The sequence below is a fragment of the Chelonoidis abingdonii genome, chromosome 2 (genome assembly GCF_003597395.2).
Source record: "Chelonoidis abingdonii isolate Lonesome George chromosome 2, CheloAbing_2.0, whole genome shotgun sequence".
In the NCBI taxonomy this organism is placed as follows: domain Eukaryota; kingdom Metazoa; phylum Chordata; order Testudines; family Testudinidae; genus Chelonoidis; species Chelonoidis abingdonii.
Genome location: NC_133770.1, coordinates 71952019 through 71977544, shown reverse-complemented (window position 1 = coordinate 71977544; position 25526 = coordinate 71952019). Strand labels below are relative to the sequence as shown.

General features: G+C 43.1%; 1 protein-coding gene across 1 annotated transcript in view; it reads right to left on the bottom strand.

The window, feature by feature from the left end:
- The window catches only part of KCNH8 (potassium voltage-gated channel subfamily H member 8), a 375624-nt gene that overhangs the window by 59484 nt on the left and 290614 nt on the right, over positions 1 to 25526 (bottom strand). The window contains exons 9-11 of the mRNA XM_075062450.1: positions 19427 to 19626; positions 17047 to 17296; positions 13318 to 13532 (exon numbers count right to left, since the gene is read on the bottom strand). Coding sequence (XP_074918551.1) covers positions 13318 to 13532; positions 17047 to 17296; positions 19427 to 19626 — 665 coding nt within the window. The remainder of the gene's footprint in view (positions 1 to 13317; positions 13533 to 17046; positions 17297 to 19426; positions 19627 to 25526) is intronic.

Here is a 25526-nt window from a genome sequence, read left to right as displayed (position 1 = left end):
CAAGTTTCTCTTTTACTAGCAAATATCTAATAATCTAGCAACAAAAACAGAGAGGCAGAATATATACCATTTTTGTAAAGACACTTTTTTAGTTAAAAGCTTGCTTTGCCAAGAATATATAAAAAAAACACAACACAATAACCCTGGGGCTAGGACACGCTGGGTTCTGATAACATCCTAAGCCACTTGAGGATTGCTATTTTTAACAATATCAGAAGAACCCACTGAGGCCTTTATCTCCCCATTTCCATAGCTCTCCGTTTCTCTCTCTCCTTGGAGGCTGAGACGGCGTTGTGGTTTCTATTTCTTGTATTTAAGAGTTTCTTTGGATTTTCTTCCTGGATTGTTCAAGCTACATTTTCAGCTCTTCTGTAATGGGAAGGCTGCAGTTTCTACTTGATAGCCTGGGAAATCCTATTATACATTTTTCATTTCTCAAAGATAATCCTCTGCTGCTTCCTCAATGACTGCTCTTTTATCTTCCGTAGAAGGAAATAATCTCTTGGTCATTAGTACCTTGAAGGGAAAAGGTGTTGTAGAAGTTTCTTTGCTAAATTTTATTTCATGCTGGTTCGTGCACTTGGTTTTCAGATTATTTTCTGTTTTTATCTCAGCCATCCTCTTTTCCTGATTATATTTTCATCTAGTGTGGTTCTGTGAGGGCACGGGAGGGGTTAGCTTTATTGTTCCCCATTCTAAATATCCTAAAATCATGAAAATCACTGTCATGGATTAAGAGTTATTTTGTCCACAAGATTGTCTGCCACATATATTATAACACATGGAGGGTAGTTCTGACAGGTAAAAAGATCAAGATTTTCGTAATAGACTAGGGGTGTTGGGTGCCTCCAATTTTTGGTTATCCAGCTAGACCAGGGGTCGGCAACCTTTCAGAAGTGGTGTGCCGAGTCTTCATTTATTCATTCTAATTTAAGGTTTCGCGTGCTGGTAATACATTTTAACATTTTTAGAAGGTCTCTTTCTATAAGTCTATATTATATAACTAAACTATTTTTGTATGTAAAGTAAACAAGGTTTTCAAAATATTTAAGAAGCTTCATTTAAAATTAAATTAAAATGCTGATCTTACGCCGCCGGCCCGCTCAGTCCACTGCCAGCCTGGAGTTCTGTTCACCTAGGCTGGCAGCGGGCTGAGTGGGGCCTGTGGCCAGGACTCCAAACCTGAGGGCGGGGATTCAGGGGTCAGGGCAGAGGGGTGGAGGGGGTGCAGGGCAGCAGGCTGAGCCTGTGGGGGGGTCAGGGCAGAAGGCTGAGCATGTGGGGGTGTAGGTGTAGGGCAGAAGGCTGTGTGTGTGTGAGGGTTCAGGGCAGAGGGCTGGAGCGTGGGGAGGTGCAGGGTAGAAGGCTGAGTGTGTGGGGGGGGGTCAGGGCAGAGGCCTGGGGTTGTGGGGGTGTAGGGCAGAAGGCTGGGTGTCTGTGAGGGTTCAGGGCAGAGGGCTGGAGTGTGGGGAGGTGCAGGGCAGAAGGCTGAGTGTGTGTGGGGGGTCAGAGCAGAGGCCTGAGGTTGTGGGGGTACAGGGCAGAAGGCTGAGTGTGGGGGGTGGTTCAAGGGTCAGGGAAGAGGGCTGGGGGTGGGGGGTGCAGGGCAGAAGGCTGACTGTGTGCGTAGGGTCAGGGCAGAAGACTAGGGGTGTCGGCGGGTGCAGGGCAGAATGTTGTGGAGGGGTGAGGGCAGAGGGCTGGGGTGCTCGGCTCATAGGGGTGCTCCCAGCCCCCTGCCCAGAGCAGCTCAGGGCAGGGGGCTAGAAGGGATATGCCCTGTTCCACCCCCTTCCCCAAGGCCCCTCCTTACCTCTCTGCCTTCTCTACAGAGCTGCCTACATGCTGCTGCTCTTCTCCCTCCCCCTCGCTAGGACCATCAGCTGTTTGGCAAGGGAAGGAGAAGGGGAGGGGCAGGAAAGCACCACACTGGGGGAAGAAGAGGGATGGGGGGGGAAGCTTGGCTGCCGCAGGACCAAGCTTCTGCCTCCTGCCTCCGCAGAGGAGAGCGGTGGGCGGGGAGGCTGAGTGGGGCTGGGGGCCGGGACCGTGGCAGCGTGCCACTCAAAATCAGCTTGCATGCTATGTTTGGCATGCGTGCCATAGGTTGCCGACCCTTGAACTACAGTGACTTTAAAACAGCCTGATTTTCTGAAAGCGCCAATCACCCACCCTCTGAAAATTAGACCTACAGAGCTGCTAACAGGGGAGTTTCAGTGGGAGTTTCCAGGGGGAGGTTGCAGGGGAGACTAAGGCGGAGAAACCAACAAGCCAGATAAGGGAGGGGGCAGGGGTCTGCCAGCAGCCCAGTGCTTGTTGGGGGCCTGTGGTGTGGGTGTGGCGTGGACTGCCAGGCACAGAGTTGGAAGGCATGAGTGAGACAGAGCATCAGTGAAGACACACTGAGGGGACTGATGTGGAAGCTGTGGCTGTACATGGTCTGGAGGGGGCACCTGAAAGGAGTTTTGTCTGCATGAAGTGCCGCCTGATAGAGTGCTGAAGAAAGATAAGAGGACTGGAGATGCAGTGGAAACTCTGCTGAATTTAGAAGGAGGTTTGAGCAGATATGGAACACGCATGATTGAGGCACAGGGGATAAGCTCAGACGTGCAGATGACGCAGGACCAAAGAAGTCTGAGAAGGACTGCTGGGTGAGGGAAAGTGGATGGTGGCAGCATGTGACAGAGAACGAGAGAGGAAAGACGGGCCAGTGACGACAAATAGACTCAGGAACAGGTTTGCTGAGTTGGAAATGAAGATGAGCACAGCAGTGCTCGCTGAAGGAGAGAGGGCAAGGAAAAAGAGACGAGCAGCTAGTCCTGCAGAAGGAGGGGAGGAGTCAATTGGAGGCAACACCAAGTTGAGCCCCAGGAGATGGCAAGGGCGAATACGAATCGAGAGACTTGTGGCCAGCAGGTGCAGGGGATAGACAGAGAATCACACGTCACCAGAAAAAGCAGTCTACGTGTGGAGGCTCCTCTGACTTCAATAACTCAGTAATGGGTTAGGGGTTGTTATAAAAATGGATGGGTAGGGTTCTGTGGCCTTCTTTGTGCAGGAGGTCAGACTAGATTATCATGTTGGTCCCTTCTGACTTACGAGTCGATGAGTCTATGAGTCTCAGGTGAAAACCAAGGCACCTAAAATCACCAGTCTCTTTTGGAAATCTTGCCCAAAGTCATTTTTAACCAAATTTAATAGGGAAGGTTTTACTAAATAAATAATCCTCTTAGTTCATGATTTCAGTTGTATGCAGATATATGGAATTATGTGATAAAGCCAGACCAGTTAAGATTCATTAACAATCAAATAGTTATGAGATGCATTAAAACTGCTCTTCACTTACCAGCCCTTAGTTTCAGCAATCACACCAAAGGGCTTCACATGTAAAAGTGAGGCTTGAATTTGGGCTATTTGTAATGATAAAAACTTATGAACAAAAGCACATACACATACACCCTCTTTGCCAGGGTCCAAACCAGTGCTTGGGAAATTTGGAATGCTAAAGAATACAGTTCAAATTATATAGATGTTTTACACAGGATAAAAATACACCACTGAGATGAGACTGGCCAAACAAACCTAACATTGAGAACTCAGTCTGCAGAATACCATGAACAGGACAATTTTATCTTTCCTGTTTATTGGTCTTCTCGAATAGATACTCCCTACTTGGTAGTCTAGTCCATTCCATCGTAGAGGCAGGCTCATGCAAACTCCTCACTTTGACCACAGCCCTGCAAACTGATTATACCCTTGTGGAATCCCACTGAAGTCAATGAGCATGGGTCTGCCCTTATGTATCCCACTAACCTGGTCTTTGGGCCAAGTTCTAACATCAGGGAGAGTGAACACATAAAAAAGGTGCCACCTGACATATCAAATTACTAATTACATACTTTAAAATTCATTATACATATTTATTTTGTACTTAAAATAAAAACACAAGAATGATATTGTTTTACAACTAAGTGAGCCCACTTGACAAGTTTTATTGTCCTTGGGTCTGGTTTCCATCCCCTCTCCAACTGTTGCAGCTGTCTGGAGGTGCTTGCCTTTCACCCCTTCCTTATTCACACCTCATTCATTCAACAGGGCAATCGATTAAGGGGTTGGGGGGAATATTAGTCTATTCTTAGCAAAGAGATATTTTTCTTCTATCTTATTCTATCTTTAGGAGCTATAAGATTATACCAAGCGCAATGCAAAGTTTCTACATGAGGCTTCGATACAAAGTTTTCATATACCAAGGTTCATCAGTACAAGGGTTCTATATGAGGCTTTGATATGAAGTTTCATGAAAACAAAGGTCACATGTGGGTAAACTCTCTACAAGGTTATATGAAGAAGCACAATGTAAAGTCATATGAAAATTATCAGAGATTTATCTACGGAAGCCCATGATTGGGGAATCATGGGGGGAGCTGGCTGGCTGGCCCTGCTGCTCTCCTGTTCTACAGGAACAGAGGTGACTCTAGGTACCAGAGCCATCAATCCATCACCTCTCTCCAGTGTGCCATTCAGTCGAAAAAAACCAAAAAACATTTTAAAAACCTCCCAAGTTCCATTTACTGCAGCAAAATGTCTTCAAAAGATCAAACAAAGGTATTACCAGTGACATGCGCAGAATATCAACTACAAACCCATTCGGGAAGGCAGTGAGTAATTCCAAGTGGCTGAAGGCTTAGTGCAGAGGGGCAAGAGAGATGCCTGACAGCTCAGACTGGGTGTCTGGGTTTTATTGCTGGAGCCTACATTGTGCATAAAAGAACCTGTGGCGAGGGGTGCTAGGGAGCACCCCACCAACCCAGAGATGCAGGGAGACTGCGTGACATGTGAGAGGGATTCAGTGGGGACCAGGCCACCTTCTGTGCCGGCGTGGGGGAGGGGACTGATGCTAGATGTAATTTTTAGTGAAGGCGGGGGGGAAATCAGATTCACTCATCTATGGGTGTAACCATTGGGTAGGCTGTGGGAGTGTGGTGCCCCCTAGTGGCTGGTTCCACTTATTCACAGCCAATCAGGTTGTTCCCTTGGCTCAAGGGAGTTGGTACTTGTGGGGCTACAGGTCCAGGGTACAATCTCTGTGGCGGGGGCTATTGTAAATACAGCATTTAAAGCAGCCAATCCTGCTGCTGCTAGAGAAAACTCAGCTGCCATCTTGGAAAGCATAGGGTGCAGACATGAGCTCTGGAGCATTTCCCATTCTTTAGGGGGCATCTGCATCTTAGAGTATGGGCTTCTAGATAAGGCAACAGACTGGGTCTTGGGAGATGTAGGTTCAGTTCCTGCCTCTGCCACAGACTACCTGGGGGGCCTTGTATGAGTCACTTAATCTCTTTGGGCCTCAGTTCCCTGTCTTTAAAATGGGGATAATACTCCATCCTCTGTCTGTTTGGAGTGAGGGGACTGTCTCTTACTAGCACACTGGGCCCTCATCTAGCTGGAGCCTCCAGAAGCTACCTTCCTAATACCAGAAGGGTTTTTTTCAAACCGTATAAGCCCCCTTCCATAAAGGTGACCTGAATGAGTGGAACAAGAAGGGATCAGATGGGGTATAATCCAAAACTCATTTGCCACTTGTGGTTGTTTTGCATGTCAAGTCATATTTCTGTATTTTAGTGTCCACACTATATGGAGTCTCAGGATATTTTTATTGTTGTACTTTTTAGCCGCCTCTGCTAGTTTTAAGAGTTTTTCTCAGCTTGTAATAATATGAGAAAATCAAATTCTCTTCCATCTTGAGAAGAAAATCAGGGGCCTGATCCTGTATTTATTGTGGAACCAAGACTCCTGTTGAAATGTATGAGCGTTCTGAGTGCATGGAGAATGTTGGATTGGGTCTGAAATGAAGGAGTGAACACAAATCCCCTTGCTGAACAGCTTGAAAATCCAAAGACACTAATATAAATCATGAGCTTTTGACTGGGGTATGGGGCATGGGGTATGTTTCTTCTAAGATTGGAAATAAACTGGACTGCAATAGAGAGATCAGCTGTGCCTTGATATTTTCTGACATGTCAGAGATTTGGTGGCTAACTGTGTTGTCTGACACCAGGATTACTTTTAACTTCTCTGCCGCACTGTCACCAAGCATCGTCCTGCAAATGTCAGTCGTAGCTGGGAGAACCAGTTTTTCCCCAGTTGTGTAAGGCTTTTTATTCTTGGCAATATGGTATGCAACTTGATACGATGCTTTTAAAGCACGTGCAGGGGTGGAGACCACATTTTTCTTGTGTTTTTTTGTTTATTAATTTCTTGTAGCTTTCGTTTGGAAAAAATCTCTGTTATTTCTTACCAGATCACTATGCTTTGTTTCCACCTGGCCCGCCCTGACTCCACCCCATCCCTGCCCCTATTGGATCCCTCCCCAAATCCTCACTCTGGCCCCACCTCTTCCCCAGCGTGCCACATTCCCCCTCCTCCCTATCCCTCCCAGGCTTGCCGCAAATCAGCTGTTTTGTGGCCCAAGCGCTGGGAGCCAGGAGGAGAAGCAGAATGCAGCGGCGCGCTCAGGGGAGGAGGCAGAGCAGAGGCAGAGGTGAGCTGGGCAGGGCGGGGCAGGGATCAGGGAGCTGGACTGCCGGTGGGTGCTCAGGACCCACCAATTTTCGCCGTGGATGCTCCAGCCCCAGAGCACCCAGGGAGTCGGCGCTTAAGGCTCCACTTTTGGAAAATGTGGTCAGTGGGGCAGTGGTCACTCCCCCTGCCCCCCCCCAGCTACGCTTCTGCCATTAGCGAGATGGGAGGTTTGGTACCTAAATCGAGCCAGCTAAAAGCCCGACTGGTCATTTGGACAATTCTTTGATTCTCCCTAGCCTCATATTTTCTGTGAGAACATCATTCAGCCTTGAGTATTAAAGGCACTCTTTGAAACCAAATTTTCGTCTATGTGCACTGAGATTGCTCCAGAGTTCTCAACAGCTCTCTCTTGCTACATTTGATATTGGATGCAAGAAGAACAGATGGACAGCAAGAGCAACATTGGATGAGTAAAAGTAACTCTGGAAAGCTTATTTACTTTAGGTACACAGTGAAACAACACTTTGATTTCAAGTAGCCTAAATAGGTAAAGTGTAATCATTTTCTTAGTAGGGCCACCCACAAGCACTAAGCAAGCATAAAGTGTTATTAAATGTGATAATTTGCTGAAAGCACAGAATTATTATAAAATCAGAGTGATGACTGATTTCTTGTCAGTGTTGCAAAAATATTTTGCCCACTCTTATCAATTCCCACATGAGATTCAAGACTGTAATTGGTTTGACACTGCTTATCTAAATATTTACAGTATATCAAGCCTTTTTTTAAAGCAAATTAGTTTCCGATAAGCGAACATTTCTTGGGAATTACCTCTGACTAATTTTAAAAGTTTTCTGGCAGCACTCCTTGATTACATCCAAAAAATATTCACATCCTCTAGTTTCCAAGGTACTGGTTTAATGCACAAGCTTTCTATTGCAGGAGATGTGGATCCAAATTTAGATGACCCCCCCTTTTGATTAACATATTGTGCACAGTCAGAGGGTAAGAGGTTTTCCATGGTACCTACTGCACTACACAAAACTTAAGCATAATTAAAATATCTCCTTGAAGTTTGAATCATTTATAGGATCATACTGGTGCTGCTTTGTCTCGAAAAATTTTTATCATTGTTACATGACAAGGAGAGTCACTTTCTTCTAATTCTAAATAAGTAGAATTACCACAATCCTACATTCTCTCTGCCTCACTGAAGAGCATCTAACTAGAACTTTCTCCAGACCCATAGAATCATAGAATATCAGGGTTGGAAGAGACCTCAGGTGATCATCTAGCCCAACCCCCTGCTCAAAGAAGAACCAACCCCAACTAAATAATCCCAGCCAGGGCTTTGTCAAGCCAGGCTTTAAAAACCTCTAAGGATGGAGATTCCACCACCTCCCTAGGTAACCCATTCCAATGCTTCACCACTCTCTGAGTGAAAAAGTTTTTCCTAATATCCAACCTAGACTCGCTCCACTACAACTTGAGAGCATTTCTCCTTGTTCTATCATCTGCCACGACTGAGAACAGCCTAGCTCCATCCTCTTTGGACCCACCCCCCCACCCCTTTCAGGTAGTTGAAGGCTGCTGTCAAATCCTGCCTCTTCTCTTCTGCAGACTAAAGAAGCCCAATTCCCTCAGCCTCTCCTCATAAGTCATGTGCCCCAACCACCTCATCATTTTCATTGCCCTCCGCTGGACTCTCTCAATTTGTCCACATCATTTCTGTAGTGGGGGGCCCAAAACTGGATGCAATACTCCAGATATGGCCTGACAAGTGCAGAATAGAGGGGAATAATCACTTCCCTCTGTCTGCTGGCAACTCTCCTACTAATACAGCCCAGTATGCCGTTAGCCTTCTTAGCAACAAGGGCACACTGAGACTCATATTCAGCTTCGCATCCACTGTAATCCTCAGGTCTTTTTCTGCAGAACTGCCACTTAGCTAGTCGGTCCCCAACCTGTAGCAGTGCATGAGATTCTTCCATCCTAAGTGGCAGGACTCTGCACTTGTCCTTGTTGAACCTCATAGAATTTATTTTCGCCCATTCTCCAATTTGTCTAGGTCACTCTGGACTCTAGCCCTACCCTCCAGCGTACTACTTCACCCTCCAGCTTAGGTCATCTATGAACTTGTAAGGTGCAATCCATCCCGTCATCCAGATCATTAATGAAGATGTTGAACAAAAATGGCCCCTGGGGCACTCCATTGATACCAGCTGCACTAGACTCAAGCTGTTAATCACTACCCATTGAGCCCATGATCTAGCCAGCTTTCTATCACCTTATAGTCCATTCATCCAATCCATATTCTCTAACTTCGCTGGCAAGATACTGTGGGGGACTGTATCAAAAGCTTTGCTAAGTCGAAATATATCTGTCCACTGCTTTCCCCATTCCACAGACCAGTTATCTCATCATAGAAGGCAATCAGGTTGTCAGGCATGAGTTGCCTTGGTGAATCCATGTTGAATGTTCCTGATCACCTTCCTCTCCTCCAAGTGCTTCAAAATGGATTCCTTGAGGACCTGCTCCATGATTTCTCCAGGGACTGAGGTGAGGCTGACCGGTCTATAGTTCCCCAGATTCTACTTTTTCCCTTTTTTAAAGATGGGCACTATATTTGCCTTTTTCCAATCATCCGAGACCTCCCTCAATTGCCATGAGTTTTCAAAGATAACTGCCAATGGCTCTGCAGTCACATCAGCCAACTCCCTCAGCACCCTTGGATGCATTGCATCCAGCCCCATGGACTTGTGTATGTCCAGCTTTTCTAAATAGTCCTTATCCTGTTCTTTCACCACTGAGGGCTGCTCACCTACTCCCGATACTGTGCGGCCCTGTGCAGCCGACTGGGAACTGACCTTGTTTGTTAAGACTGAGGCAAGAAAAGCATTGAGTACTTCAGCTTTTTCCACATCATCTGTCACTAGGTTGCCTCCCCCATTAAGGATGGGTCCCACACTTTCCCTGACCTTCTTCTTGTTGCTAACATACCTGTAGAAACCCTTCCTGTTACTCTTAATATCCCTTGCTAGCTGCAACTCCAATTGTGCTTTGGCCTTCCTGATTACTCCTCTGCATGCTCGGGCAATATTTTTATACTTTTCCCTAGTCATCTGTCATAATTTCCAATTCTTGTAAGCTTCCTTTTTGTGTTTAAGTTCACAGAAGATTTCTCTGTTAAGCCAAGCTGGTCGCCTGTCATATTTGCTATTCTTTCTGCACATCGGGATTGTTTGTTCCTGCGTCCTCAATAAGGCTTCTTTAAAATAAAGCCAGCTCTCCTGTACTCCTTTCCCCCGCATATTAGCCTCCCAGCAGATCCTGCCCATCAGTTCCCTGAGGGAGTCAAAGTCTGCTTTTCTGAAGTCCAGGATCTGTATTCCGCTGCTCTCCTTTCTTCCTTTTGTCACGATCCTGAACTTGCCCATCTCATGGTCACTGCTGCCTAGGTTGCTACCCACTTCTACTTCTCCCCAGTTATTCCCTGTTTGCGAGCAGTAGGTCAAGAGGAGCATGGTCCCTAGTTGGTTCCTCCAGCACTTGTACCAGGAAGTTGACCCCAACACTCTCCAGAAACTTGTTGGATTGTCTGTGTATTGCTGTATTGCTCTTCCAGCAGATGTCAGGGGGATTGAAGTCCCCCATGAGAACCAGGGCCTGTGATCTGGAAACGTCTGTTAGTTGTCTGAAGAAAGCCACATCTATCTCATCCTTATGATCTGGCAGTCTATAGCATATGCCCACCATGACATCACCCTTGTTGTTCTTGCCTCTAAACTTAACCCAAAGACTCTCAACAGGCTTTCCTCCAGTTTCAGACTGGAGTTCTGAGCAATCATACTGCTGTCCTACATACAATGCTACTCCTCCACCTTTTCTCCCCCACCTGTCCTTCCTGAACAGTTATACCCATCCCATGACAGTGCTCCAGTCATGTGAGTTACCCCACCAAGTCTCTATTATTACAATCACATCATAGTTCCTTGACTGTGCCAGGATTTCCAATTCTTCCTCCTTGTTCCTGCGTTCGTGCACAGGCACCTAACATAACTAGCCGATTGTCCTACTTTCTCAGTATGAATCAGGAGGCCTCCCTTGTTGGACCCTACTCCTTGTGTTTCCTCCCAGTATCCCACTTACCTCTGGGCTTAGGTTTCCATCCCCTGGTGAGCCTAGTTTAAAGCCCTCCTCACTAGGTTAGCAAACCTGCCTGCGAAGATGCTCTTCCCTCTTTTTGTTAGGTGGATCCCAATTCTTCCTAGCAATCCTTCTTCCTGGAACAGCATCTCCTGGCCAAAAAATCCAAAGCCCTCTCTCCAACACCATCTGTGCAACCACGCATTTACCTCCACAATTCGATGGTCCCATCCGGGCCTTTTCCTTCAACAGAAAGGATGGATGAGAATATGACTTGTGCCTCAAACTCCTTTATTCATCTTCCCAGAGCCACGTAGTCTGCAGTGACCCACTCAAAGTCATTCCTGGCAGCATGATTGGTGCCCACATGGAGAAATAAGAAGAGGTAGCAGTCCGAGAGCTTGATTAGTCTCGTCAGACACTCCGTCACATCCTGAATTCTGACTTCAGGCAAGCAGCACACTTCTCAAGTTTCCCGGTCTGGACGGCAGATGGATGACTCCATCCCCCTTAGGAGGGAGTCCCCGACCATCACCACCCATCTCCTTCTCTTGGGATCCATCCCACCTGGCTTCCTGATACAGACTGAAAGATGTTCCCATAGGTCTAATCCCTTAGGGGATCAAACTAATTAAGAGTTAAGGAGAATAATGACTATTTTTCAGTGGCCAAACCAAAAAAAATAAACTGGTTCCTTGCAAACCAGAACTGAATTTGTTTTGGTTTTTCCTTGTCAAAATGACAAAAAAAAATTTTTTTGTTCAAGTGAATAAAACATCTCAAAAGTTGTTTCAGATGGACATTTGCTAAACAAATGTTGTTTCAAAATGACATTTCATTTGCAAAATATCATTTTGAAAGGATATGTCAAAATGGTTTATCCTGAAAATGTTGGGGGAAAAAAACCCATCCTGACTTTTTTTCCAGTTGAAAGTCTTTGCCAAATTTAACCCAAATTCCCAAACTTGCCAGTATAATGAAAAGTGTGAAATATTTTTTACATAGGGATGTGTGAACCTGTACAAGACAGAAGAGGAAAGCGCAAATTTCAGCCACAATCTTGAACAACTCCCTTTTCTGCTCCAATACGTCTGTTAGTCTATTAGGTGCCACAGGACTCTTTGCTGCTTTTCTAGATTGAGATAGTATCTCAAACTCCTCCCCAACCCCCGAGAGGCCTGTTGGCTTCACTTAGCTAACATTCTTCTACTGTTTGCAGCAAAGGTTTGGCCATATATGCTGGCTCAGTTGCTATCTTAGTCCCAATGAGTTCTGGGGCTTCCCAGGAGCCACAGGGATGGGAGAGCACAATGCATTCTAGGACACAAGATCTAAGGCATGCTGAGATATTAAGTTTAAATATAGCCAAAATACAACATTGACAGTCAGCACTGACAGAGAGACACCCTGGTCCAAAGTTCTCCCTTGCTTTAGGGCATAAAGCTGTCTTAACGCAGGCTATGCCGTGCACAGGCTAACATGCTGCAGAACTGAGCTCCACAGTGATTTTCTGTGCAGGAACATGTGGCAGTGGATATGGCCAGGATGAGGACATGATGCTGTTTGAGCAGTAAGCCACATCCCCTTCTTCCCCTGTACTATGCAGTAGCTGCCACAGTCCACATGTCTGAGAGCTGCTATGGGATTGGGTGGATGAGTCTGTTTGCCCACAGAGTATAGTTAATGCAGATAGCTATGGAAATGTTTGGACTAAGACCCAGGTCTCCTGATACCAAGTCACATGTTTTATGTTACCCCAGGCTTCATTCCATGGAGTCACTGTGAAGCTTCACAAAATCAGAGAAATTCAGATAAACACCTAAACTTATCAAAGCTTATGTGAGCCAAACCTTTGAACCTCTTGAACTTTGTCCATCACTATTTTCTAACTAGTATACTTGGCCCTGTGGTTACTTAGACTCGGATAAACACTTCCCCTTACCTAGGAGATTTTATACACTTATATGTTGAATCACAAAAGGAGAGTTGTCCCCAAATGCTTTAATGATTAAATTGTTAGTATAACTGAAATTGTGTAGCAAACTATGAAGTGTTTTGGTCAATCCATTTTGTGGTCTTTAGCAACATCCTATTCAGGGCTTCTTCCTTGCAAGCACAGGTAGTACAACTATTGATTTTCTGCACAGTCACATACCTATGAAGTCCTGGATTAAATAGCAAAACATATTTATTTGCACTGCTTTGAAAAACAGTTGTTCACATAAGAGCTCGTTTCAAGCCTGGGTAGCATTGAAAACATTTAAATGTGAAATGGAGAATTCAGTGAGCTATGAAGTTAATATTCATTACCTGGCATTGCAGGATCTATAGGAGCTGTAACTTTAGTACATCTCTGGATACATATTTTATATGATAGCAAACGGTTGTTAAATATAAGCAGAAGAGGACAAAATCCACTCAAAAGGAATCATTCATAAATAATGTTTTCACGTAGACAAGTGAGAAAAAGAGGTCATGTTGGGATTACCCAATCAATAATTCATGTGGTTAACGACTGAATTATCCCATCAAGCATAATGAGTGGGCATTTTAAAATGAACAATAAAGCTTTATTTTACTGTGATAATCTAAACCATCTAAGCATGAGAATCATCTTTAAAGCACTGCAGATAGCTTAACGATACTTACATCACTTTCATGGCCTTCTCGCAGATTGTATGTGAGATCATGCTGAATGTCTTCTACAAATTTGTGAGCATACTCTGGGTAAAGATCGAGCACTTCAAAGAGTCCTTTGAGGATAATGCATTGGAGGTCACAGTAGGTTAGAGCTTTAACATCTGCATTTGTTTTAATAACTTGGTCCTTAATTGAGAGGTTTGCTCCAATTAAATCTCCTTTACCTAAAGAAAAATATGAAAGTTATTTCAAAAGAATAAATACTTGCCTCTTCTTCTGAAACTTAAAGGTCCATTTAATGTTAACTGCTAAAACTTAAAAGCCTGCTGCTGCTACTGCACAATTTCATTCCGAATATTTTAAAGACATCCATAATCTGATGTTTAAAAGCTTTCTCGATTTTTGCAGGCGCAATATTACATCTGCACCTACAATTGGTGGAAGGTACAAATGCTAATATCCAGATGTGTAACTAACTTCTTGAAGGGAGCAATATAGTAATTAGCAATACAAATATAAGTATTTTCATCAGCAATTAGTGACAGGTGCAATTTTGTGTCTGAAAAAGTAGAGGCTCATTCACAGACCCTCTGTTAGAAAGGGGTAAAATTGACAAAAGTATTTATGGCTCTAAGGAAGGGTTCTTTTAAATATATATATATTTACTTAAAATGTGCATGGTGAATGATTTGCAACGCATGATGGCTATGTGTCACTGTATACCTTACCGGTGTATTGTTGCAAAACAGGGGATTCAGTTAAACAAAATGCCTGACTGTCAATAAAAAAACCAAATTGATTCTCAAGCCATTATACCTTCAGATATAGGCACAACTGCCTTGAGTCGCACATGTATTAAAGGGCACAACTTATCCTGAAAGCATGGAAATTTTACGGTGAAATGTTCAGAAATATTTGTGCTATAAGTAAAAGACAGTATTTCAAATTCGAAATGCCATTCAGTTGGTAATTCCAAATGAATATTGCACTGGAATGCTTAACTTAAAAGTTTTAAAAAAACCCATCCCACTAGAAGTTGTTTAAAGCTTTCAATTGCTACTGCATCTTCACTGTAAAGATCGAGATGTTACAATATTTTCTTTTCACAAGTACCTACAGTAAACCCAGTAGGGACTGATCCACATTTACATAAGATTATGTTACATGGCTCTGACAGCATAAAAGGGCCCTAAATGCCTTTTAAGAATGGAGTAAAGTGCCCTTAGTGTAAATGGTAATCAGGACCAATTGTGTTTATGATCAGAATGGTAAACAAAATAGAAGATACAACAACACACCAATACAAACATTTTGCTGTGATTTCACTGCATTATGTTCTAGTGGCAACTCACTCAAAAGCAATATAAAACTAAGCAAACTGATATGTTGACTTTGTGACTGATATCACCAGCTTTCAGACTAGATTTTCCTGGTTATATTCCTGAGAGGGCAGGCAAGGTGTTCCAGTGGCAGCTATATAAAAAAGGACACTAGTTAAAAAGCTATTATGAATTTACCAAAACTGCTTTCAAATATACTAATCGGAAATTCTTCAGGTGTGTGAACATTTTAGTATGATCAATCTATAAACCATCTGGACTAGATCTCATACTTTAGGACTTTTAAATATAATAATACCACCAGCTGGGAAAAAAAGACAATTTATCTTACAAGATTACTGTACATTCCTTTTCAAGAGCAAACATTGTAGACAGAATGCGGAAGACACAACGGTCACAAAAATAAAATGAGCAAGTGCAGGGTACACCAACATTTGCCATTTAAACAGATATCATATAAGTCAGTCTAAGCAGCTCGTCTCTTTTCTGACTGCAGAACAGACTTGCTTGTGTGGATTAATGTGGAGACATCTGTTTGATAATATTTCTCTGTCACTGCAGCCTTATTCACAAATTAATTTGGTTGATGGAATGATTTTTTCCCCTCAAACATTTCTGGCTAACCTTTTAAAACATAAATCTAAGACGTATACTTAAATAGCATGTCATTTCAGGATTAAAATATTTTTCTTTACTTATATTCATGATTATAAACTGATAATATCAAGAGGAACCAAAATAAATAGCTATATTGTATTAAATTATCCACTGTTGTATTAACTGTATTGTATTGCAAATGAAAACGTGTCAACAAACTCGAAGACCACTCTATTGGAATTACAAGTAGAGTATAAATTATAGGCCATAATTTATAAATTAGACCAGACAATAATCCACTGTTTTACTAATGAATTTGTCTCCTGGATTACTTCACATCAACAGAGTATATTCTCATTCCAGCAATATAGGTTTGATGTATACATCTGCTATTAGCGTTAATCAGACTTAATTGAGGAAGTTCCCATTCACTGTGATGAAACTTTCATCCACGCGGTTATAACTCTGTTTTCTAATTATGATTTCATGCAGAAATCCTCTAATCCTTTGGTGTTGTCTCTATTTTGCAAAGTTTTGATTAACATTTTCAGAAATTCCTAAGAATGGAAGCATTAATGATACCTTAATTCCACTCTGGGCGACTCTTGACCTTTTGTTATATTTAAGCTTATCATTTCTCTACACGCTATTTTATAGCATTGGTTTAGCTGAGCCAATAAATGCTAGCCATTTTTAAACTTCCTAATTACAAATGAGTAATGGTCCGGCGTGGCTTGGATTCTCAATTTAATGGAATTAAAGGGTTATAAAACAAACAAAAAGAAATGTATTATAGTTATTTTCTTGAAAATACCTAGCCCCTAAATGTACATTAGTAATAAAATAAAGGAAATTCAATTATAAAGACTAGAGATCAGTAATGTCAAGGGTCTAACACAGTTCTACAAAAATAGCAAGTAAAGCAGAAAGTAAATATTGGTTGTATTGTATGACTATTCAAGGCTGGGACACTTAGAAATGTAAGAATATATTCTAAAATTACAAAAGGGGCTTAATAACCCACATTAAATAATACTTTGCACTTCTAGCACCTTTCATCTGGAGATATCAAAGTGATTTACAAACACTGAAATAGAGAAGTCTGATGGATCTGATCCAAAATCCACACTAGTCAATGGCAGTCTTCTCATTGACTTTAATGGGCATTGGACTGGGCCTCGTTACTGCAATTACTTGAGACATGAGGTGGTTAACAGGTGATTTGTCCATGGACATATAGCAAACCAGTGGCTGATCCTAGAATAGAACCTATTTCCACTCTCTGTTCTAGCTATTAGCGTCCTTGAAAGCTGATAGCAAGACTCTTTTTAACTCCATAGCCTTACTAGAAATGGGTCAGGGCACACAGTGTTACACTGATTTGAGTCAGGGTTAGGCCATGACTTTAGGTTTGAGTTTAAAGCTGAATTATTCCTGTGGGTTGGTGCCAACATCTTGAGAGCTGTTTTCTTGAGATTTTTGCCTCGAACAATGAATTATTGTAAGATCACCATTCATGCAATTTTGGCCTCTTCTGAACTAAAAATAAGTCCCTTCTAGTCTTGAATCTAACTCAGAACGAAAACCTTAGGGATATTTGTGTGTTGCATGTAGAGTAGATCTAGGGACCTGGTTTTGGCTCATCTTTCATCAATATTGCTAGGACACACTCATCTATCAGTTAGCAGTGGTCTAAGTGTTATCTGGAGGTATTTGTTTATCTTTGTTAACATTTAACTTTACAGTATTGTCTTCATTAGAAGACTATTCATTTTCTTGGAAGCGTTAAACATTAACCTACCAAGAATTGCCAGCACCATGCTATCTTTCAGTACTTCCATGGAACCTGAGCACACAAAATAGATAGCCTGCAAGGCATCTCCCTGCCGGAGAAGGTACTCCCCAGGAGCACAAAAGGAGGTTTTGATATGCAGAGACAGAGACCTGAGGCAACCACGGCTGGCACACTCAAAAAGGGACAGCTGCAGAATCTCCTTGTTCAAGTGCATGGTGATGTCTGAGCGCAGCTCATCTGGAAAGTCTTTTAAAAGCTGTCCAAAAAGGGAAAATGAGATTGATGTTAAGTGTAAAATAATTTATTTTACTTTTTTGCATACCTGATCTGAGTTACTAGCAATGTACACAATGCCTTTATGCTTAGGTTTTCTCTTATGCATTTATGTTTAAAGTAAAATACACATTATAGAGGGCCAAATCTTGTCCTTAGTTAATTCTTAGTGAGTCCTTACACAAATAAGCACCCATTGATTTCAGGGACACTTTATAATATATTAAAGGTTTTTTGGTCATTAAAAATGCATTTGTACTAGAAGTTTACCTCGTACACAAAACCCACACACAATTCTTGCAGCTTTTTGATAGAAGAAAATAGACTATTTTGTATAGCTTGTATGTTCTTTGTGGCAACAATGCCTAGCACAATGACTCCAACAAGAAATAAAACAACAAATAATTCATGCCAGGCCTATATGGCATGAGCAGAAACAAGTCATGATAATTTTATTGAGTTGCAATAGAGTCCTCTTAAAATGTTCATATCATGTATCGTGTGAATGTGAGATAGGCATTTTAAATAGGAAGCTGCAAATCATAGCTGCAAAGGAAAGGAAAGGTCTATCAATGTATTTCCATTTAAACTGTATTTGCTGTTTTAATCATGGAGTTTTACCCTCAATATCACATCCATCCCAGCCTGCCCAAGGAACCCTAACTGGAAACAGTATTACTGTGGTTCAAATCCTGAGATCCTTAATTAACCCTTATTCAGGCCTATATTGCCCACTTCTGTGGTAAAATCCATGATAGTGGTTATGAGGGATCAAACCTGCATAAGGTTCCCCCTTGCAGAGTTCCCTCTATAATGTTAGACTGGATGTTAGGGGGGAAAAAGGGATGGTGATGAGGTGGAACAAGGTGCATGTACAGTGCAAAACCCTGGTGAAGGCAAAGGGTGGATACTTCTTCCTAGTTTTTCCTCAGTCCTAATTCAGGCAAGCTTCCTTTGTAGTTTTGAGCCTGGTTCTGATGTCACTTATGTCAGTTTCTCAGCAGATCTAGTGCAGCAGAGGAAAATTAGTCAGTACATGTTTCTGCTCATAGATGCTTTTTTCATGTAAGGGCAGCATAAAATTGATAAAACATTATCTTTCTTCCACCGAGGCATCGCAAGAATTTTTTTTTTTTGGGTGGGAGAGACACAGTAAAAGTGCTTAAGTAACTTTTTGAAAGTCAATAGGAAGAAGTAACTGGCATTTGTTCCTCTGAAAATCTCCCAGTATGTGCCTAAGTCATTTAGCACTGGTGAAAACCCCACCCCTTGTGTTTTCTATATACACCAGAAAAGAAAACTTCAAAAGGAATGTTCTGAAACCAAAATCTTCACATTTATTTCTATATTGTTTTTGGAGGCTATTGAGTTTTATAAGGACACATAATGACAATGAAATGTTCAACAGGAATGGTTTGTTCAAACAAGCATTGGGCCAAGGAAAGTCATTATGGCCTATGGAGTAAAATAATTATATATGATTCAACTAAATTATTTAAGAAACCACCAGAATTCTCTCTCCAATTTTCACACTCTTCTTCAGTAATTAGTTAACATTCAAAAATATATAAGTAGTAATAAGTATATTTTAGATTCAGACAGTGCCTTTCAGCCTAAAGGATCCAATCATGTTTCACAACCTCTATATAAACAACATTCACGAAATGCAGCCACCTATGTACAAAAGGTTGCAATCAGTGAAGAGTAGGTAAGGATGGAGGAAGTAGTAATTTTGGTTAAGGACAGGGAAGAAATCTCTCTCTTAGGAAAAGTGCCATGGATATTTTAACATTTGGTGCAAGACAGAAACTCCTCTGTTTAAGGGCATTATCAAAAAGACCCCTGCTGAATGGTACTTCAGTACTTCCAAATTATGGTGGGCTTAGGTGGCCCTGATGAAATTTGAATTTGTAGTTTCAGGGAATCTGATATTCCCAAACAGATGGTTCAACAACCTACGTATCCCCTCTGGGATAACAAACTCAGCTTTATTCCTTATGCACATTCTTTCTGATGTGTGACTTCACATATTTCAGAATAAAACCATCTTAACTGAAAAAAACCAATTAGGACAAATCTAAGAAGCCAATGGAAGCCATGCTTTGATTATTACCTCATTGGAATCTATTCCATTATTGACAGACCAGGTGGTTTGGAAATATTCAAGCATCCTCTGCTTTAACTGCTGTGGCAGGTGATGGACCCGTATAAAGTCCTTTAGATCCTTGGTTCTTGTGTGATAAAGGGACCATCTGGAGTACATCCTCTGAATTATAGCGGTCACATTTCCGAACACCAAGGCATGCATCAAAGCTGTGGAGAACAGAAATTATGTACAATGGGATGCAGTGACTTTGCAGATTATGGTTAAAATACAATATAGAAAATATTAGGGCAATTTTCACAGAATCCAAGTTTTCCCTTATAAATAGGCAAAATTAAGTTTTAAAGCAGCACTTCAATAATAAAACTCTTAAGTAAATATAGCTACTCTGATAGCATGTTAACCAAACCAGAGAGGAGAGAGACATGGCATTTCAGAACTTTTTTTTTTCCCCCTTTTTTGGTACAAATCTATAAAATTAGGTCAGAATGGATGCTGATGTGCTGTTATCTGACTAGAGATTAAAACCAAACTCAGGAAATAAATTTGTTTTCAAAGCCATTTAGAAACTTTCTGTCAATAAACATCAGCATACTACAACTGTACTTTACTTATTACTTATTCAGGATCAGGTTACTATTAAAAGAACCTGGGCTAAAGACTCTGGCTTGCTGGGTGAGGAGCCATACTTTGAGTATGATTAAAAAGGGTGACCAAATTTCTTTATATCTATCCTCTTTTTGGAATTTCTCTTGTGTAGATACTTGGTGTGAAATCTTTGGTGTGAACGGTTTTGGTGGTGTTCGTGATTCAGCTGGAGCTGATGGAGGTGGCAATGTCATCTGGGTGCACCTCTGGCCCAGTCTGGGCAGGACATCTCACAAGAATAGGACAAAGGTGGTCTGGGGTCCCAGAAGATGGTGGAAATAGCAGGCATGGTGGTGAAACTGATGTCAGTGGCCAATTTTTCTCATTCTTTAATGGACCTCAAAACGGACTGCTAGTTGGAACAGCCCATCTCCTCATTATTTTGTCCACCAGTTAGGCCTAATTTCCAACATACCAATTTTGGCTCACTGATTTCTGGTCCCACACTTGTTTACCAGGCATGCTCTTAACATAGTCATTGAGTTTTATCAGTAGGCCTTTTTAGCTATGTCTACACGTGTCCATGCACATGGTTGTGCCATAACTCCCCTATTGTTCACATCTGAACTCCAGAACCAAGTGGAGGCAAGTGAAGGGTGAATAAGCTACCATGCCTGTGGGGTGTGCGTAAGCACACAGCTCAGGCTGTGGCACAGCCTCGTACCCATGCCAGTCTGAACTGTGGTTGGGAGCAAGGGGCATGTACCAGGTCTCCAGTTTCAGTAATCTTCCACCCCCATTCTCACAATGCATCAAACTCTTTTCTTCCTCACCTTTACCCAAACTGCAAAGATTCCAGTCCCCTCATTTTCTTGGGTAACAGTTAGCCACACTGACCACATCAGAACAGCTTTCAGCTGCACTGTTTTGATCAGTACAAATGAATATGGATCCTGCTCTGAGAGCAGCTGCCTGCCAATACACCTGCATGTTGACCAATCTGTGGTCAGAGTACACCGTCGTCCATGACTTCCTGGAGCAGCAGGAATATATAACTGTACTGGTGAAATTTTAGAGAGGCTGGGGCAGGAGAGCATTGAGCGGGCTCTGTCCTAGTAGCTGAAACGCGTCAAGCACTTGAGGATCCTGTACAAGAAGGCAAACAACTCCAGTAGTTGCTTCAGATGGACATCTTGTACATGCTCCTTCTATGACAAACTGGGCCAGGTGCTGTCAAGGGTTCCCAGCACAAAGCTTCAGTGGCTCAAGACCCCCTCCTCAACCCCATCAGCCTTATCATTCGACAGATGGTGAGGAGGCAGCAAGGAACACAGGATGCTCTGGATAATCCAGAGGATGAGGTGCATGTGATTTTGCACCTCTACCTGGAGTAGCCAATTAAGGAAGGTTCTGCCCCTTCCCACCCCCCATGATTCTAACGGCCTCAAGCTGCAGCAGGAACCAGAACCCAAGGCTGACAAGTTATAAGTCCTCCCCACCAATATCTCCTCTTGCTCTGGTGCTAAATTCCTGATTTTAAGACCAGCCCCCACTCTGTTGCAACACTTGCATGGTCCCCAAGCATGGAAAAGCTACAAACAACTAGTTTTATTGATTTCTGACGATCCACTATTATACATTTGACAGAAACTATGTCTGAAAAAAAAATATTAAAGAAAAATCATTGTGCCCATTGTCTGTGCGTTTTTTAGCCAGCACCCAGGCAGCAATGATCCTAAGGACACAGACCAGGAGAAGGGATGTGGTGGTTTAGAAAAGTCCTGGTTGGGGATGTGATGACAACTGTAGAAAACCTATAGTTGTCTGTCTGAAGTTTGTAATGGCTGTCCTTCATCCGTTGGAAGATAACTGTTTTAGTATTTCTATCACCTCCCCCTGCCTGATCTTACTCTTCCCTTAGAAACAGGAGCTATATGGAATAGAGAACAGGGGACTGGTGGCAGAGTAAGGGTAGGCAACCTATGGCATGGGTGCCGAAGGTGGCGCGCAAGCTGATTTTCAGTGGCACTCACACTGCCTGGGTCCTGGCCACCAGTCTGGGGGGCTCTGCATTTTAATATAATTTTAAATGAAGCTTCTTAAACATTTTTAAAACCTTATTTACTTTACATACAACAATAGTTTAGTTATATATTATAGATTTAAACTAAAAACGTTAAAATGTATTACTTGCACACGGAACCTTAAATTAGAGTGAATAAATGAAGACTCAGAACACCACTTCTGAAAGGTTGCTGACCCCTGTGGTAGAGAGAGTCCAGGAAGGGAATATTCTGGTTGTCTGAGGAAAAAGTAATCACAGCAGTCTTTTCTTCTTTGTGTAAGCAAGGGAATGGTCCCACTATTGTGGGGAACTTTCCTGGCTTATACACTACCCCGGTGACATGGGCTAGCAAAAGGATCTGAGTCCTCGCTCCCACTTCCTTTACTCAGAGGCCTGCCTGACCTCAAGGGCTCCCCTTCTACTCTCCTGTGTGGCAGAGTCCTCGTAACCCCGACAAGGCTGGGCCCAGGATTCCTGGGGGGCTCAACCCCCAACCTTGTAACCAGGAGGAGCCTTCAGGACTCCTGGGACCATACCCTCCCCTCTGGCTCCTGAAACCCCTCACAGAGGCCCCCCTGAGCATCTGCCGTTACCCAATGATTAAAACCTTTTCTTTCAGCACCTTCCCCCAACCTTGAGCAGTTTTAACCTTAGTCGCTCCATAAACAACTGCTATATGCAGGTAACAATGCTGACAAAGAATGGTTAAAGAAAAGAATGTTTGCACACCCACAAAGCAAATGTCGATGAGATCATTAAGAGAGATTAAGTGCTCCAAATAGCAGAGGTTTGTAAACAAGTTTGAATAGGGAATTCAGAAGCATTACAACTCAGCAGCCACCCTCTACAGCACAATCCCAACGCTCTGGCCTGGTCTACACTACAGAGTTAGGTTGACATAAGGCAGCTTAAATTGACCTAACTGTGCAAGCATCTATGATAAAATGTCTCTCCCGTCAATGTAACTCGCCCACTACACTAACTTAATGACTCCATCTCCACAAGAGGTGTGGAATCAGTTTCGATGTACTTGGGTTACCAGAGTGTCAGTATAGACACTGCATTGTTTACATCGACTGTTGCTGCCTTTCAGAAGCCATGCTGCAATGTCCCACCTGACAGTTAAATTGGTGCAAGCAATGTCTCATACTGACACAAGGAGAATAGCGTGGACATAGAAAAGTGATTTAATTACTGTCATGGCTGTACATCAATGTAATTTAGGTCAACATAATTCTGTAGTGTGGACATATTCTAAGGTGTTAACCCAGTGGCGGTGACTGTGACAGGGCGTGACTCATCACAGTGGTGCCTCCTGTTGGCCGTCCTGGGGATTAGCTCCGCAGGTCGGTACGCCCTCTCCTGATGGTGCCTCGCCTGCTGTCACATCTGCTTTTGGACCCATGTCACTGCAAGACATCCTCTTCACAACACAGCCCTCTGGCCTTCTCACCTTCTCTGCTTCCCCCTTCTAGGGGATAGTACTGCAGTCCAACTGTCCAGCCACTTCCCCCATGTGAGTGTCTGTGTGGTGGGGAACCAGGGCCTGCCCACTGCTCCAGATCTCTGACCAGGGACCCCCTAAACCACAGTCACCTTCTGCATTCCTTCGTCTCAACTACCACTGCGTTTCCCTGGGCCACTTCTCAGCAGCCACAGCACCCTACTCAAACTCAACGGCTCATACGGAGCTCCATCTCTACTCCCCAGGTCCCTGGCCTGCACTGTCCAAGGTGCTACAGGGTTGCAGCCTATTCAGGACACACTCTTCTTTCCTCAAGCTCCCACTAGTGACTGACTCTGGCCCCACAGCCCCTTTTCTATGAGCCCACAGGGCTCTGTTTGGCTGCTCTTTGCTGCTTCTTGGGCAGCCTCCTTAAGGCTCTATTAATCCCGTCCCTGCCAGCATGGGGCAAATGCCCCATCACACTGCCCTGTTATAATGGTTTGTAATGTGTGAATTGTCACAGGAACAAATGACTAATGATCTTTGACTATAGGGGAACAAACCCTCACAAAGATGTGCAGCCCCACACGTACGTGCCACTATTCCCTCGTATGCTTTTCCAACAACTGCACTGGATGTGAAGGTGTCCTCCAGCAAAAGCAGATGTCATCCTGAGTCTCCCTGCTGTTCCAAGGTATGTGCACATATGACATCCCTGATTTTCCTTGTCTGCTGGGAAACCGGACCTGTGTGCATGTAGGTGGGATCCAGCTGCTTGTACACAGTCGGTAAAGCAGACTTGTCCTGAGCATACTCAGGATGGAAGCACTCCTCTTTACCCTCACAAATATTATGGAGTGTGCAACAAGTGACAGTTTTAGCAATGATGTTCACCATATTGGCCTCCAGACAGGTGTGTAGCACTAATGAGATTTCAGCCTCCCAAACATGCGCTCCAGATCACTTTGCAGCTACTGAGTTTGTAACCGACTTCCCTTTTTCCAGGATCATTGATGTCATGGTATGGTTTCATGAGTCAAGTTAGAAGCAGGTATAATGTGTCCCCCAATATAAACAGTTGGCACATGTCATGCCAAAGGCAGCCAAAGGTAGCCTGCCTGCCGTGCTTGAGGAGGCAAAATGCCTAGAACCGCCCCTGTCTATAATTAGATTTAACCAACCCAGAAACAAATGTGAACTCCTAGATTACTGTCACAGTCTTACCATGGAGTCACAGACAGTCCCATTAGACTCTCCAGTCTATCTTGCCATCCAGTCATCCCTGCTGAGTTTAGGTTTCCAAAAGTGGGGGGACATGCTCCCCCATTTAAAAACTGGGGGGAGGGAGGGCAATGACTCTCAACCCCGCCTCTCCACCCTGGCCATCTCCAATGGCTATGATAGTCTCTGAATGGGTAGTTATTTAAATATTTTTTATCATCATTCAATGTGTGGCCACAGGCTTTATTTGCTGCACGCTACTCAAACCCTTCTCTGAATTCAGAATTACTAATTTTCAAATGGACTTTTCTATGTGACTAATGGACCATCGCTATAGTATTGGAAAGCTTCACAAACATGAATGAATTTACCTTCACACCACCCCTGTGAGGTGAGAGGGTGGTATTATCCCAATTTTACACATGGGGAACTGAGGCAGAATGATTAAGGCCAGAGTTCCCAAAAGTGTCCAGTAATAATGGCTGCCCTATTGCAGTGTTCTTCTGAACAAATACAGTAATAACACAATGCAAGATGTAATATATCTGGACTCAGCTGCTAAAAGCAAGTTCACCTGTCAAGAGCAGAAAGATGAATCTACTAAAGTCTAAAGATCTTACTTATTTGTGCATGATCCACTTACTTTCTCCTTCAGCTCTGGGACCACATATTGCATGGAGTAAGACATTTTTAATCTTTCCTATGATATTTGTCTGTCTTACACCATAATTGAAAAATTCATACAAAATCAGTACATCAAAGCTAGCAAACAGATATAATAAAACAAA